Source organism: Setaria viridis, chromosome 9 (genome assembly GCF_005286985.2).
Source record: "Setaria viridis chromosome 9, Setaria_viridis_v4.0, whole genome shotgun sequence".
In the NCBI taxonomy this organism is placed as follows: Eukaryota; Viridiplantae; Streptophyta; class Magnoliopsida; order Poales; family Poaceae; genus Setaria; species Setaria viridis.
The window spans coordinates 39,448,604-39,466,121 of record NC_048271.2 but is presented as its reverse complement, the minus strand read 5'-3'; the positions used below and the strand labels follow the sequence as shown (position 1 = coordinate 39,466,121).

General features: G+C 50.7%; 1 protein-coding gene and 1 pseudogene across 1 annotated transcript; both read right to left on the bottom strand.

The window, feature by feature from the left end:
- Nucleotides 1–35: 35 nt before the first annotated feature.
- Nucleotides 36–4,924, bottom strand: LOC117835915 (rsm22-cox11 tandem protein 2, mitochondrial). The gene is made up of 12 exons (XM_034715246.2): nucleotides 4,720–4,924; nucleotides 4,346–4,623; nucleotides 4,176–4,249; nucleotides 4,007–4,101; nucleotides 2,132–2,229; nucleotides 1,871–1,954; nucleotides 1,672–1,752; nucleotides 1,475–1,579; nucleotides 1,310–1,405; nucleotides 829–908; nucleotides 632–720; nucleotides 36–546 (listed from the first exon to the last, which is right to left on the bottom strand). Exons 1-12 carry the CDS (start codon nucleotides 4,853–4,855, stop codon nucleotides 206–208), a joined length of 1,557 nt encoding a protein of 518 aa, XP_034571137.1. The 5' UTR covers nucleotides 4,856–4,924; the 3' UTR covers nucleotides 36–205.
- A 4,463-nt stretch (nucleotides 4,925–9,387) lies between these two features.
- On the bottom strand, nucleotides 9,388–17,516 carry LOC117835641 (AP2/ERF and B3 domain-containing protein Os01g0141000-like; annotated as a pseudogene).
- Between the last annotated feature and the right edge of the window lie 2 nt (nucleotides 17,517–17,518).

Below are 17,518 nucleotides of genomic sequence, written 5' to 3'. Positions count from 1 at the left end.
AGAATTCTGGCACATCGTTCGTACTGTGATACCCATAGTTTCAAAAGAGATTTTTCCGGCAATATATATCTGTTATAGAGCACATTGGTATTAGTTCCGGCACAACAGTCACTAAAACCGCATAAGGTTTTCACCCAGTGTGAATCCAATGCTGAACAGTTTCAGAGCTCCCATCGGCTCTAACCAAGCCTGGCGATTCTACTGCTTAAAATGGCCAGAGGTCGCCCCAAAGTGACCTGCGGGCCTGAAAATGCAAGGTAGGGTTCTTGCTCCGGGTGACAACTACACGCTCAAACGCGCCTTCAGATGCGTCCCGTTTGGTGGACCGACATACATCCATCTGTACTTGCTTCCCTCTTCGGATGGGACTGTATATAATCCGGCCCCAACCTCCTCCAAGGTCAGCACGAATCGTTTGCTCCTCCTCCTCCGCTTCTTCACTGTCATGGAACAAACTTAATTCGTGTTCATCTGAAGCATATGGTACCAGACTGTCCCCACCATCGTTAGGAACCTCTTCATCTTCCTCACTTGGAAATTGATCGTCTAATAAAAAAAGCGAGAAGTAAGCATGAATTTAAGAAACCACATATTCAAAAAGACTGGAGGAATAATCATAAATGGATATTACCATAATCGATGCTAAGATCTTCTGGTTTTCTCTTAGCATGGCGTTCTTTGAGCGTCTCAAATTTCATGCCATCAAGTGGCCAAGCTTCCCTGGAGCACGATCATGTGGTAACTTAAATAAAATGCACTCATGCCAATGAATGTGCAAAACGAGAGGTAATCTGAAAAATCTGAACTCCAAAAGTCCCAAGCTCTTACTCTGGTCGTTTGCCCCTTCTTAAAGCAACATAGCAAAATTTTTCATCCTCAAAACCACGTAAAGGCACACCTTTTGACCTCTGCAGAAAATATAAAAAAGGAGATAAAGAAACCATTAGTCTTCTTAATAGGTAAAAGTACCTTTTGTAAGCCTACACTAAATTTAGAAAAGGTACTTCAATGCTATACTCAAAAGTGTAAAGCACACACTTTACTACACACTCTGGGTCCTGCATCATACACAACCACAACTCTATAGATACTGCTCAAATCTGAGCATTTTTTGCTGGATAATTGAAACATATGTATGAACGTCTAACTTATACGAAAGCAAGCACAGAACAACAGCACCGCGTCTTTTACATGTGGTGCATGGACTATGATGTTTTTTAACTCCTTTTAGTGACTCAGATGTAACAAACATAAAATTGTTCTCATACAACGCATAGGAAACAACCAAGAAAAAGATGAAGAACAAAACCTTGTAGGCACGCTGAGATGAAGTCCTCTCTAATCTCTGGACAAAGTGGCAGTATTTGTCTGAATTCTCCAATGGACATTGACCGTCATGGGGACACTGAGATGGAGATTGGAATTAGTATTATTGGAGACATAAATAAAATGAGCATATCTGGTTCCAACTTACAGGGGCAACCACAAAAGACCCATTTTTCAATGAGGCTTCGTGAGCAACGATGCTCTTCACATTACTTGGAGGACGGCTTGAGGATTTCTCAGATTTGCGACACTTCTGGGAAAAGCAAAGCTTAAATAAATAAAATGCTACATAACCAGGGAATATATGAATGATTTGTATAGACACATTCAGTGAGTGAAGCGTACTCTCTTTTCCATCCAAAGGATATAAGAGCGCATTTGACTTATAATCTTTGCTCCTTGGGGTGTTCCAGGCTCTAACAAAACCTAAACATGCATTATTTTCATCAGATACAAGAGTAACTCAAAACTATACCCCCACACACGCAAACATAATGAGATACAAGGAGCACCATGAAAGGGAGGGGTGGAGGTTGGATTATACCAATACATCACTTGTGAGGTCCCAAAGCTGGCGCACTATTGTTATTCGGTCGCTCAAAGAAGGAATCTCTCCAAGTGCGTAAGACTACAGGTTGAAGGAAGACAGTATTCAATAAAGTTGAAACATCAGGATCTCCAATGAAAACCAAATTGAATAAAAATGGCCTGTTATCTGAAGTAGTTCCAAACAAGTACACTTCTCACTTGACCACTACTATGATTCATGAAACGCTACAGGAGCAAAGCAATAAATATAACTTACCGATATTACAAGATCATGCCCTCGCTCATGTTTTTCTATGTTGCGGTTCAACTCTTGGATGCTATCATAGCTGTGGATGAGTGGCAACCCCTTCAAATCTACAAATCACACAAACACTATAATTAACATTCCAGAATTGAAAAAAATGAAAAATAAAAAACTATAAACAAAAAAAAACACTTTTGAGTGTTTGACATGAGTTTTGCTAAGGTACTCCCAAATGACTGTAGACCATAGATCTAACGACATATTACCTCCTAAGAGGTAATATATTTAATATTTATTATATATACTTTAAAATCAGAAAATGGGGAAAATATCTTCAATTAGATCTGACTTCTATGCAATCAGATCTAACATTTCTTTCTTTTTCGCCCCTCTAACGTGATTATGGCCAGCCGTTCAGACATGGGCATTTCTTTTTTCCCCTTTAACGTGACACTTCTTTTTTTTCTACAACGTTTTAAATCACATTGGGTACACTTGGATCCTTTGCCTGCTCTTGCCCAAGCCTTGCTAGGCAAGGATATGAGTTTGGTAGTGGCTAGAAAATCTTGCTTTGCCTCGCAATCTTGCTTCCTCGAGCAAGGAAATGCTTGACTAGCCAGGACAGCCAAATCAGCTCTCCTGCATCGGCAAGGCAAGCGCGCACTGTGGAGTAGTAATAAAATATGCATCTTGCTTGTGCAGGATCACATTTGCTCTACTCTCACACATGCATGGCTGGCTGATACTTGGGCCCGGAGAGACATGTGCTGTTATTAAAATGGAACTGCCGCATGCATGCAGTATGGGCAAGCTTTCTCACCGCAACCAAACATCCTAAAGTTATTGAGTGACTTTGCCTTGCCTGCTAGTCTGGCCAGGCAATCTTGAGCAAAGGATCCAAGCGCGCCCATTAGCTCTAATCTCTAGAGCGAAGAACATGACATGCACATGGATCTGCTAAAAATAATAATGTGACATTTGTTCACATAAATGTATTTTTTTTTGGAATTTATGAATCATGTCTATGATTTATTGGATGTTGCAAGATATTTGGCCGGACATTTCGTGGAGTTGTAACAATTTTTTTTTGTAATGTGACATGGACAAGTTGTAACATTTTTCGTATCATCACATAGATGGGTTGTAATATTTACTTGCTAACGTGACATCTCTTTTTCTCCCTAATGATTGTGACCACGTGCAGTGTTCACCTGCATGATGTATTTCAAAGTTGCAACTGGATGTGCTAGTCATAACTCTGAACAAATAGCCACAATCACCAATCACCATAATCAATCTAATTGCCGTGAACTGAAAAACAAGAAGCAGATATGCAGATTCATCACGAAATAAAAAGTAAAAAGAATGCATGGACGTAATTAAAAGAAACATGGACGTAATTAAAAGAAACATGCGCCTAGATAAACTTCATTCCATCTGCATGGCCACATGCATAACAGGCACATTCATTCCATCTGCATGGCCGCATGCAAGCTAACGGTAATAGCTGTTAATTTCTTTTTTTTACTTTCACTTCTCTAAAATTTAAGGGTCCAGATTTATTTAATATCTTACCTCCTAGGAGGTGAGAGGAGTACCTTAGCAATGCCCATTTGAAGCATCACCATGGCCTCCTAAGACAAAATCACTAGGGCTATCAGATAAAAGCGCAAGGCTCAGGGTTACATTGCTGAGTTCAAAATAACTTTATGTCACATGGTCAGTGGCTCTATTATAATTTTGTGTTTCAAGATTTTGCATCAATCCTAAGATTTCTACATGCTTGCAAGTTGCAACACATAATACTACTTTGAACCACCCGAAATTCAGTCAATCAATCGCACAATCAAATATGAATCGCAATGTAAGCAACAGCAAGAGTCTTACTGTCAAGTAGACTCTGCCCTGCTCTCTGCATTTCCTTGGAAGGCTCGACCAGGTTAACCCGCTCTATTGATTTTGGCCACACTGCCCTCATTGCCCTGCATTCTTAAAGCATATTAAGCTTGCGTAAACAGGAACTCATAGTAATAGATGTAAATCAGGACATGCTTACCAAAGCGCTGAGCTTGGCCCGGCACCAAAATCCAACACCTTGGCAGGCGCAAACTCTGGCAACCTCCGTCGAACCTGCAAAGTCCATGAATCAGTCCATCAATTTGCTCGATTGGATAAATTTCACCTCACTGAGGACAACAGTAGCTGCGAGATCTCGTGGTTTCGAACCTCGCGCAGTACGCGGTGGCATGCGGCGTAGATGGCGGGCATGCGTGACGCGACGTAGGCGACTGTCTCGTCCTCGCGGTACCGGAGGCCGATATCGCCGTACGCGGACCTCACCTTCCAGCGCGCCGCCCGCTGCTCGGCGCCCGAGGGCGCGTTTGGGTCGTCGAGGAGCGCGCCGCGGGTGGCAGCCGCGGCGAGCTCGGCGCCGGTTCCCTTGGCGCGGTCGAAGGATGCCGAGAGCAGAAGCACCTTGCGGTTCATGTGCGCCTTGTCTTGGTCTGCAAGAGCACGCGCAAGTGGTTAGCGGGGGGAACAGGCAATCCGTCGAGCAGGTGGTGGGCGAGGAAGGAGGACGAGGCACGTTGATTGATTACCGCGGAGGTAGCGCTTGATGGCGCGGCGGAGGGAGAGGGGGACGAGGTGGATTCCCTGGGACTGCTTGGCCGCCGTGCGAAGGGTCTCCGGCGTCAGCAGCCGCTGCGCCGTCTCCGGCACGAGCGCGGCCGCCATGTCTCCTCTCGCGGCGGCGCTCGCAAGAAGAATGTTTTGAGTGATAGAGAAACAACTGCGAAGACGGTTTACTCGCTCTCGCACGGGGCCAAGACGTTATGGCGGGTAGTATGTGGGCTTCTGGGCTGGATAGAAAATATTGCACGGGAGAAAGTTATGGGCTTAACTGTTTTGCTTTGCTTATTGGGCTCCGCAACTTGTGTAATTGTGTTACGGTTGATGGCCCATCAGAAACAGTCCGCCTGGTTTTTCCTAAAAGAAAAAAAAGACAGTTCTCTTTTTTTGAAAGATAAAAAAAAGAAGTTCTCGGCGATCGACCCATCCGTCACAGATTCACAGCGACAAGAATGCAAGGCAGGTAGTAGGTGGTAGCGACGATCGACGAGCAGCAGGTCGCGGGGCGGCAGTCATCGGACCCATAGGTCGTGTTTGTTTTTGCTTATAAACGGTTTATCGGTGAAAATAAGTGAGAATCCTGCCAAACATTTTGCTTATTTCCACCGATTCTCGCTTATGTGGTAAGTCGCTTTAGAAATTTGAACCACGAGAAGCGAGAAGCGAGAAAATCTTCACTTAGATTATAATCCAAGCGTGGTTAGAAGAAGCGTATATAACAGGGCCATAGCATGGTTCCAAGAGCGAGCTGGACGGCGGGCACACCGAGAAGGCAAGGACGACGCACGACCGCTGGCACGGGAGTGCAGCTCTTCTGTTTCATCACAAGACAAGGACCGTGGCCTTGTTTAGTTCCTAAATTGGAGTGGCAAAGTTTGCATTTTACCATAAATGCGCAACTGTAGCATTTCATTTGTATTTGTGAATTACTGTCCAAATATTGACTAATTAGGCTCAAAAGATTCGTCTCGCAAAGTACAACAAAACTGTGCAATTAATTTTTAATTTCGTCTACATTTAGTACTCCATGCATGTACCGTAAATTTGATGTGACGGGGAATCTTCTTTTTGCATAATGTCAAAGTTGAGAAAAGGGGGAACTAAACAAAGCTCGTGTGAGATGCAAGTCGCGGCCGAGAGAAGGATCAATCGCCGCCCCTCGAGGCACGCACAATAATTTAGACATCTGTCAGCATAATTTGCCACCTCACATATAGACAACCAAACAGACGACTTGTACAATAATTATCTATTTGATTATCTGCAAACATGCATGTACAAATAAGATTTGTGTATACTATTTTGTTGCTTCTTGGGTACAAATGAGCTCAGCATAAATAAGATGACCTAAAACAAAATTTGTTTAGAACCATAAATATATACTCGAGTACATCATGTAGGTCTTTGACATTAGAGCTAATTTGTTTTTTTACATAATATGCCACCTGAATGACACCACTGGAATTCTGCAAAGATGCATCACATAAAGCCATCTCCTGCTGCCACCATTAACACTAATCTGCTACTAGTACTGATGATTTCAGATCATAATATTCATCTATTTTTCAACTCTTCAAGAACCTGAGCTTTCAAAGAGCAAAAGGAGGAGGAAGAAACTCAGGGATGGCCCCCGAGCTAGCCGCCCGCCTCCCGCCGCTGCCGCCGCCGCCGCGTCGCCCCTACCGTCGGCCACCTCCTACCCACGCTCGCGGGGCCTCCCCTTCCGCCCGTCACCCTCATCCTCTCCCTTCTCCCCCAACCAGTTCCCACCTCCCCCTCACCTGGGAAAGCTTCTTTAGCTTCTCCTCCCCACCGAAATCCCGCCCAAGATTCCAGCCCAGCTCACCAGATCTACGACCCCTGCCACCGGATCCGGCGAGCTCTGCTGCGGATCCGCCTGCGCCGCCCTCCCATCGACCCGTCCGCGCCAATCCAGGCTGCAGCTATGCTGACGCCGTCCGCCGGGGATCCTGTGCGACGCCCGCCCCGGTGACATCACCAAAGCTCCCAGTACAAGTCCTTTACTCCAATGTCGCTGCCCACCCGCGTCGCATTTACACCGCGGAGGAGCCAAGGCCACGCTGCAGCAACCTCCGTCAGCGCCTACCACACCCTCTGCCCGTCCACTCGCCGAACGAGGGGTGGATTCCAGCTACGCCGCGCAGGCGCCGCCCATCTCCCCGCACGCCGCCCGGCGCAGTTCGACGCGACAGGGAGCATGTCCGGCCGAACGGCGGACATTCAAGACGCGCCTCTACCGCAGCTCTGCTCTCCTTCCAGCGAGTTACTGCGGGGCGCTGCTTCAAATGTCTGGCTCAAGATCACCGGGCGGCCGAATGCAGAGATCCAGTCCGGTGCTTTAGGTGCCGCCGCTCGGGACACCGGCAAGAGTTCTGCCGCGAGCCGCGTCTTCCACCTCCACCTCCCCCTCCGCCCCACCGACCGCACCAACAAGCACAACCGCCTGCCGCAGCCACCCCCCGCCCACAACGCCACCCCCACAGCCGCAAGACGCCACCTCCTGCCACCGCCTCATCTCCCCTGCCGCCACCACCACCACCCCCACCTGCGTCGACACCTCGCCTGATGGCCATCGGCGACCCCAACACCCGACCGGATGAGGAAACCATGATCGTGCCCAACTCCTTCGATCTGGAGCGCGACGCCAGGGAATGGGAAGGCACGGCCCTAGTCCCCTGGGCCATCCACATGCCGCGCGGGACTGGAGCCCGGGACATTGAAGCCCTGCTCCGGGAGCAGCTGCGGCTCCAGCAGGGCGACGTCATCGTTGCCGTCCACCAACCGGAGCCCTTCCTCATCCGCTTCACCACAGCCGACCAGTGCGCAGCAGCTCGCAACGTTGGGCGCTTCCGGGGACGCGGCATCGACATCTGTCTTCGACCATGGCGCAGCCTCAGCCACGCGCTTGGACTGCGCATCTTCTACCGTGTAAGACTCTACCTCGACGGCATCCCCATTCATGCCTGCACGCCGGACATCGTCGAGAGGATCATAGGTACGCACTGCGCCCTCCAGTACATCAACACCGATCTTGTCCAGCAGACCGACACTAGGCACATCGACCTTTGGGCTTGGACGGCGAATCCAAGTGCCATCCCCAAGCGGGTCTGGCTGTTGTTCACTCACCGGCCGGCGGACAGATCCTCCACGGTGACCATCACGGCGGCGCAGCCAGACCGCTGGCAACAGGGCGTCCGGTATGAAGTTTTCTTGCACTTAGGTGTTTTGGAGGACTACACGGCGGCGGCTCGCGACCTCGACGGCGCCATCAACAACCCAGCCGCCTTCGCCCCCGTGCGCCGGGGTTACGCCTGGCGCTACGGCCTCCCGGATGGGGCCCCCTCCGATGCGCGCTCGAAGTTCCCCGCCAGACTGCCGCGCCCGCCGCGTGACGTGCAGGCCGACGACGACCGCGACCGTCGCCGTGACAATGGGGGACACGGGCGCCAGGACCAGCACAAAAGCTTCGGCCGCAACGACGTCATCGGCCGCAACGACGTCGCCCACCGCAACGACCGCAACAGCAAGAGAGGCGGCACCAGCTCCTGCCGCGACTCCTTCTTCTGGCCGCGTCGGCCAGAGGACGACGACAACGACGACAACGACTACGACCACCCGGGAAGGGGACGCGACCGCAGTCACAAACCCCACGGCAGCCGTGAGCGGGATGTCGTGCGCCGTGACCGCACGAGGTCCCCGCGAAGGTGGGAGGCCGAATTCAGAGGAGGCCAGCGCCGGACCACTGCCGCTTCACCCCCTGCTGCCTCCCCGCCGACCAAAGTGCCGCACAAGTCAAGCTTTGCTGCCTTCGCCCCTGCACTTCCACGCTTCGACGACCTCAGAGCCATGGTGAGCGCCCAGGTCGAAGCCCTCTTCAACGCCCAAGCCATGGCGATTCAGCATACCTTCAAGGCCATGGCCGATTCACAGGTGCGTTCAACCACCCTGCTAAGTCCAGATTCCCCTGTCCAGTCTTTGCTCAGTACGGACCTCGGCACCTGCGGCATCGACGAATTCTTCTCCCGGTCATGCTCGCTGCTGGACAACCTTGGTGTTCCACCGCGTCCGACACCCCGGCGTCCGGTGGGGAACCAAGCCTGGTCCGACACCCCGACGCATCTGGTGCCTCTACACCAAGTCTTCAGCAGGCTCGGATCGGCACTCCAAGAGCGGCCCTCGCTACGGGAGTGCGAGCTCGCCCCGAACCAGGTACAGCACCCAGGTGACTCCACCCCGGCTTCTGACGGCCTCCACGCCGCCAGGTCGACATCTCCACCGGCCGCCGCACTTGAGCTAACAGAAAAGCAGGGAAGGAGGCCAACTTCACCGGCGACGACGGCCTCATGGGCCACCTGCTTAGCTCCACAGGCCGACTGCTGGGCCCTAGGACCTGCTAGGGGTGCTACCAGGGGGCCCCCGGGGAGGATGGCCTCGTGGGCCGTCCCCCCGAGGCCGGCTCCTGACTCGCCCACTAGCGGGCCTTACGTCGGGCCGATACCCGCGCCTGGGCCGGTACAGGCAACGCCAGAACTCCCCCCTGAGATAACTGCGCCAGTGGGGAGTTCGCGGGCCGCCCACACAATGCCAATTTCGGATGAGCCAAATGCTGGGCCAAATGCGGACACCATGGGCCGTCACTCCGAGCACAACACTCACTTTCCTGTTTCCACAACAAATGCCTTGCAGGTCACTCCGATTGGCGCCATGGAGGCCCAGGCGGCTACCCACGCCAATGTGGAAGATAACAACGCGGCGCCAAAGGGTGGGTCCGTCGACGACCTCTTCGCTACCCCGACTTCGCCGATCCTACGCCAGCCCCCGCTACGTCGTCAACGCACGCGCCGAAGCTTCGACATGTCCGCAGTCCGAAGGAGTGCTAGACTCGCCCTGAAGCCGTCGGTTCCAGCTCTGCAGCGCGCCCAGCACAACCTATGGCGCAAACTAGGGGTCTCCGACGACGAACTACGTCCAATAGAGGACATCCTGCAAGAATACATCAACACTCACCAGTGGCCACTCCCAGATCATGTCATTGCAGCGATGACAGCCCTGTTTGACCTGGATGATGATGGAGCAGAACAGGTCAATGAAGCCCTCCTTCAGCACGCAGGACAGGCGGTCCAGGACATCCAGAACGAGGTTGCCGCCCGTCAAGAATGAGTCTTCAGGAATCCACCTGTTATCGGAGATCTGTCATCTCCATGTATCTGTTCTTCCTACCGTACGTTTTTACTTTTAACACTCCGAGCCCTGCTGGCTGCGACCTTCGGGCTAGGAGATGCACTCGACTTCACGACTCGACCTTCCGGACTTACAGTGCGAGACTACGCCCTGCTGGCTTCGACCTTCGGGCATTGCACCTGCACGGTCAGCGAACCTACCGTACTTTCGTTGCCAGCTTTTATTCCACCAGGACTTGTCCTCTTAGACGTGCCAACGTGATCACACACACCCCGGCCGGGCAAACCTTCCCCCACAAGCACAACAGACAGTGCGTTGCTACCCCCAGCGCTTTTAATCTCACAAATGTACACAACTAGCTTCGACACCATCAGTTGGAATGTCCGTGGCCTCAATGCCCCAGCGAGATGCATGATTGTCCATGAAACATTAAAAGACACACCATGTCAGATTGCGTGCCTCCAGGAAACCAAACTCAACCAGATTGACACATCTCTGGCCAACTTCCTAGGGGGCTATCGCCTAACCAACTTCGCTTACAAACCGGCGCAAGGCACTAAGGGCGGCATTCTGCTCCTGTGGGATACCAATTTTGTTGATCTGACGGACATCCAAATTGGGAGCTACTCGATTTCGGCAACTGTATCGCCGAAAAATTGTGACAGCGCTTTCCGTCTGACGACAGTCTACGGCCCTTCCACAACGAATCTAAAACCGGCTTTCATGCAGCATCTGCGCAACATAAAGCCCGATAACGATACCAAATGGCTCATTAATGGTGATTTCAACCTCATTTATAAGGCACAAGACAAGAACAACAGACGCTTGAACCTCAACCTAATGCGCCGATTCCGTAGCACTCTAGCCTTCTGTGGTCTCAAGGAAATTCATCTACAAAACCGTAAATACACGTGGAGCAACGAACGACGCCAGCCTACGCTCTCACGATTGGACCGATTCTTCTGCAACGAAGCTTGGGATCTCGCATTCGACAACCATACCCTGCACGCCTTATCTTCCTCCCACTCCGACCACTGCCCTCTGCTGCTAGCACGACTATCCGGCCCGCGCAAGCCGCGGCCTTTTAAATTTGAAAACATTTGGACAAAACTGCCACACTTCCAGGATGTCGTCAAGCAAACATGGAGTCTCCCAACACACCATACCGAGCCGTTCCACCGACTCGGGCACAAATTACACCTCACGGCGCGAGCTCTCCGGAAATGGAGTAACACCATAATCTCAGATGCTAGACTAAAGCTACAGATGGCGCAGGTGGTGATACTCCACCTAGATTTAGCGCAAGACATCAGACCTCTTTCGGAGGCCGAATCTACTCTACGAGCTAAGCTCAAAAAACGTGTCCTAGGGTGGGCAGTGCTGGAGCGTGCTAGAAGACGACAATCATCGCGTGTTAAAAATCTCCGTGAGGGTGATGCCAACACACGCTACTTCCACCTTAAGGCCAATGGTCGACGACGGAAGAATTTTATTCAAAGACTGCGATCTGATTCTGGCTGGGCACTCACACATCAAGACAAACAAGACATTATTCAAACCCACTTCTACAATTTCATGGCGACACCACAGCAACGTACGCGAGACCTGCGGTGGGAGAATTTACATCAACCCCAGGAGGACCTTTCAGACCTTGACCGGCCTTTCGACGAAATGGAAATCTTGCACGCCATCAAACAACTCCCGCATGATCGCGCCCCTGGCCCTGACGGCTTTACTGGACTTTTCTTCAAGACATGCTGGAACATCATCAAAGGAGACATAATGACAACGATCGATGCCTTCTACAACATCCGCTGCAATGACTTCAATTTACTAAATAAGGCTAACATCGTCCTCATTCCCAAAAAGGAGGGTGCGGAGGCCATACAAGACTTTCGACCAATCAGCCTTATCCATGCTATTGCAAAAATTATCACTAAAGTCCTGGCGATCCGTCTCAGACCTCATATGAACGCCATCATCTCACCCTGCCAGAGCGCTTTCATCAAGGGGCGTAGTATCCACGACAATTTCCTATATGTTCGAAACATGGCCAGACGCTTCCACCAAAAAGCAACACCGGCCCTTTTCATGAAACTAGACATCTCAAAAGCCTTCGACTCTGTGCGATGGGACTACCTCCTCGACCTGCTTCAGCATAGAGGCTTCCCTACTCGCTGGAACCAATGGATCACGGCCCTCCTTGCCACCTCGACATCAAAAGTACTACTCAACGGTACACCTCTACCACCGATTCATCATGGACGAGGTCTAAGACAGGGCGACCCGCTTTCTCCCCTCCTTTTCGTTTTAGCTATCGACCCACTGCAGCGTATTATTTCCCAAGCCACTCAGAGGGGCCTCCTCACCAAGCTAGGAGGAAGAGCAGCGCGGTTCACAACGTCCCTGTACGCTGACGATGCGGCGATTTTCATTAAACCCACACGTAAAGACATATCCAACTTGACAAACATCCTGCAACAATTCGGAGAAGCCACAGGCCTACGCACAAATCTGAACAAGACACAGATTGCACCAATCAGTTGCAGTACCATTGACTTGGACCGTCTACTTAACGACTTACCGGCAACAAGAACAACCTTTCCAATACGCTACCTGGGCCTCCCCTTAACGACACGGCGCCTGCGGAAAATTGACTTTCAACCGCTCATTGATAAACTGGCCGGTAAACTATCTGCATGGACGGGTCGTCAACTAACACAGGCAGGAAGAATAACCCTCACAAAATCGGTCCTCTCTGCACAACCAGTATATTTACTCACAGCTATCAAACCAAGTAAAGAGGTCCTACAGGATATAGACAAGATCCGGAAAAAATTCTTATGGGCAGGGGACCGACAACTATCTGGAGGAAAATGCAAAGTTAACTGGACGAAAACCTGCATGCTAAAACAACATGGGGGTCTGGGTATCCCGGACCTCGATAAATTCGCACGAGCCCTCCGGCTCAGGTGGCTCTGGCACGAGTGGGTATCACCAGAAAAACCATGGAACAATACGGGAACCCCTTGCGACGAAGCTGACCGACAACTGTTCGCGGCATGCACCAACATCCACCTGGGCGACGGCAAAAAAACCAGCTTCTGGTCATCTGGATGGCTGCAGGGCCAACGCCCAAAGGACATCGCCCCGCTCCTTTACACCATATCGCGACGAAAAAATAGGAGTGTCCACGATGCCCTCAGTAACAATAACTGGCTACGTGACCTCGCGATCGACCATAACGTCACCGTCCCTCACCTCGCGTCGATCGCCCATCTATGGCAAATGATCAGTGCTACGGAAATAAGACCAGGGGAGGACGACACTATCACCTGGAAGCTGACAGAATCAGGCATATATACAACGGCCTCGGCATATAAAGCACAATTCCTGGGATGCACCGAACCACCGCACATATCGTCCATCTGGAAATCTTGGGCACCACCAAAGTGCAAATTCTTCGTGTGGCTAATTACACAGAACCGAATCTGGTCAGCTGATCGATTGGCCAAACGGGGCTGGCCGCACAACACAACTTGCGTCCTGTGCCGATCCACTATGGAGACAGGACATCACCTTTTAGCTGAGTGCAGATACACACGGAGAATCTGGGACCAAACGGCGATATGGCTAGCGCAGCCTAACCTACAACCAACTGAATGGCGACCTACATCCAACGCTCTGGAGTGGTGGACAGCTATTACCACAACGCCCGACTCGCCTCGCAAGGCTTTACGAAGCCTCGCCCTCCTAATCATGTGGGAAGTCTGGAAGGAGCGGAACGCACGCATTTTCAATCGCCACGAAGCATCACCAACAACCCTAATGATGAAAATCAAGGATGAGACCTCGGCTTGGCTTTTGGCGGGGGCCAAAGATCTAGCGATTCTTCTATCACGCGAGTAGTCCCCTTTTGGCCTTTTTGCCTTTCCTTTGTTGTTCTTTTCTTACCCGATCTGTCGGGTCTCCCTCTGTTTCTCCTACTATATCAATGAAATAGGCACCGCCTCGTGCCCGTTCGTTCAAAAAAAAAAAGAGCAAAAGGACAAGCTAGAGAGGACATTGTTGGCCCAAACACTACCAAAGATGCACGCTAACATATTAGTTTCACGCAGAAACATATACTAGCTGACGAAGCAACCTACGTGGAACTGATCCATCTGGTCAGCTCCTTCTAAAGTGGCTATAATTGCCTCCGATTACTTCTAAAGTGGCTATAATTGCCTCCGATTAGCCTACAAGCCTCCGGCTAGGGCAACTCTTCACTCCAACCTGGGCAGTCCTATAAGGCAACCTGCCAGCAAGCCACACACTCTCCTCTTGTGTGTGGAGAGAACAGGCACCAGACCACTGCTTTGGTGCTGCTAGAACTCTCAAGGAGCTTCCCTCTCTATTTAGAGAGAATTTTTTATTTGACACTAGAAAAACTACTCGTTTCTTTCTTAGCCCTTAGAAAATTTTCGTTTCCTATTTGACACCGAGTTCAATTTTCATTTCTTATATAACACTCTGTTGGATTTTCCATCCGTAAACCGCCTTGTGAAAATACAATTTTGCCCATGTGACCCCACCCCCTTCTCCCTGACGAAGCAGCTCCAGCCCCGGGTGAGCACGTAGCTCTGGCTGCTGCTCCAGTACGAGTACCAGAACCGCCACACCTTCCCACCGGCGACGTCCTCGAAGACGAGCAGGACGGGAGGCGCCGCCTCGTCGAGCGGTGGGAAGTGCTTCTCGGCGTGCAGCTTGGGCACCACCACAGCCGGTTGAACCGGCCGACGTCGCTCGACGTCACTGCCTTCTCGAACAGCGCCACACGGGGGACCATCTCGGCCTTGGGCTGCACGGCGAGGAACGCTATCTTGGCCACGCTGGCAGGGCTGCCGAGAAAGTTGACGGCGCGGCCGCGGCCGCGGAAGCAGAGCGCGGCCACATCGTAGGCGCGCGCGGCCATCGCCTCATCAGCGAACGTGCGGAGCCAGACGCGCGCATGGCGCTCGTAGATCTGCGCGCCCCACCGCCCGTTGGGCTGCGGCACCACGCCCTTGTACAGCGACGACGTCCGTGCCTCGGCATCGCCGTCGCAATCCATCCAATCCATCTGCTCCACCTCTTGCGTCGACGTTGACATGACGGCAAGCTCAGGCGCACAGACCGCACCGGCGGCGAACGAGGCCCGCTCTTTGCCACGCGCTGCGTACGGCTGGGCTCCACCGACGATATGCTTCTTGTTTGTGAAGTGAGAGTGACCTCGTAGCTAGCTTGCATCTGGAGGCCGCGCGCCGCCGGCCGCAGTGCCCCCGCGGGAGGTCGAGCCTCGCCGGGCCGCTAGGAGGCCGCGCGCCACAGGGCCCCCAGGGGGCCGTGCCCTCAGGGCAGCTGATGCGACGGTGTGGAGCAGATGAGGGAGAAAATTGAGGAGGGCCTTGTTTAGCTGTCCAACTTTGGACAACTAAAATTACTGTTGCGCAACTGTAGTGTTTCGTTTGTATTTGTGAATTATTGTGCAAATATTGACTAATTAGGCTCAAAAGGTTCATCTCGCAAAGTACAACAAAACTATGCAATTAGTTTTTGATTTCGTCTCTATTCAGTACTCCATGCATGTACCGCAAGTTTGATATGATAGGGAATCTTCTTTTTGCATAGTGTCAAAATTGGAATTTGGGGGTGCACTAAACAGGGCCGAGGAGAGAGGGAGAAGGGTGGTGGGTCCCATAGAGGCAAAATCGTCTTTTCGCAGAGCATTTAACGGTTCACGGATGGAAAATTTAATAAAGTGTCGTATAAAGAACGAAAGTTAAACTCGGTATCAAATAGGGAACTAAAAAATTGAATTAAAAAAGGAACCAATAGTTTTTCTGGTGTCAAATAGGGAATTATCTCCTCTATTTATAGCACTACAACACAACCATAGTGGCTTACATACCAAGGCAAAGACTTGAGTTGACTAGACTTAGTCCCTGAGCCAAAGCCTTAGATCCTAAGGCAAAGACTAGACTTGACTTAGACTTGTACCCTAAGTAATTTACACTTAATAACTCAGCACTACTAGTCAAGATTATTGCTAACACTAGTCAAAGATTATGATGGCTCACGGACATGTTAGAAGTTCAGTCTAATAAGTAGGATAGTTCATATAATTGGATGGATGAGTTCAGATCAGAGAATGACATGCAGTTCAAGTAGACTAGTGCACATTCTGGGAGCAAAAATTGTACAAGCATCCATATAACTCCAGATGGATGGCCCATTAGTAAATTCAACTATGGAGAGACACACGAGTAGAATCTGAGAGCAGCCTGTTAACGATACAAAAGAAACAAAAATCAGATTAAGAACACATACCTATTGATTGAATTGCCAAGCAGAATAGAACTATCAAGCAATCGCTATGATCGTAACAGATAAAAAAAAATAGATGTCGTTTCGTCCTATACTACATATTGATCGCAACAACAAATGGGCCCTGGTCCGCTGGAAGCTTGAAATTCAGTAAGATGAACAATACTCGCCTGCTCGGTGCCAGAGTGCCGCACGGCGGTGGCTGCGCTCCCCCTGCTCGGAGCTTGCCTTCCCGCACGGCGCGCACGCAGGAGCGACTGGCCGAACCGCCTTCCCCTCTCCTCGATCTGGTGGCCGCGTGCGCAGAAGGTGCTTTCTGGCGTTCATCCCAAATCCGCCCCTGCTCTGGCTCCGTCCTGCATCTGGCGGGGTATTGGAAGAGGTGATGGCAGGAGAGAGGGGATTTGGAGCACGCGGAAGCCGATTTTGCCGCCATCTTCGCTAATTTCGCGCGCCACATCCAATCTTGAGGAGCCGTCACTGGCTGGATACGAGGGCGTGCAACCGCATGTTTGGCAGCACGAGCCCGTGCCGTCGTCTCGGGCTTCTCTCTCGTCAATTAATATGGTCCAGGTCAGATGAATTTGCTTGCGTGGCGGTATATAGACGGCTGCTGTCTTTGGGTTGCTTGTGCCCTCAGAAGTCGTCGTCGACACACGTCACTGTTCCGCCACTGGAGGCTGATGCATTCTAATATAATACTGTGCCGACGGAGAAACACATTTGACGCATTGGGAACGACTGTCATCACCATCTTTGCTTCGGAAACTCGGAATTGAAAGCAGTGGTTAGACGGCTCGGATCGAGCAGGAAGAACCGTCCAATCGGATACGGGCGGGCGGCTATGATCAAGGTGAGTGTATTCTTACCGAGAGCCCCTTTTTCGATGCCTGTTTTACATGCTAACCCCTGGCGTATTGGCAAGATGTCATACAAAAATTCAAGTCCAAACTGGTAAACTCCACACCATTTGTGAGATAAAGAATAATAGAAGTCGAGCACATATGCAAGAAAAGACAAAATAAAACATGTCCTTTCTATTCCTTCTATTAACCATGTATTTATTATTTTTATCTCCCAAATGGTGGGTATTTGGATTTTGTATGGCATCATACTAAATTATATATGGATGTTGAATTTATAAGGATTTTTAAAAACTTCTAAATATGATTTGGGGATCGAGTTTTCTAGTTCCCAACACTTTACTAAATGTTTCACCCT

What these genes read in the sequence shown, in the direction of transcription:
- LOC117835915 (XM_034715246.2), bottom strand. Translation starts at nt 4,855, where the DNA reads ATGGCGGCCGCGCTCGTGCCGGAGACGGCGCAGCGGCTGCTGACGCCG. An exon ending in ACCTCACAAGTGATGTATTG is followed by an intron (nt 1,753 to 1,870) that starts GTATAATCCAAC and finishes ATGCATGTTTAG; the next exon opens with GTTTTGTTAGAGCCTGGAAC. An exon ending in CATCTCAGCGTGCCTACAAG is followed by an intron (nt 909 to 1,309) that starts GTTTTGTTCTTC and finishes TATTTTCTGCAG; the next exon opens with AGGTCAAAAGGTGTGCCTTT.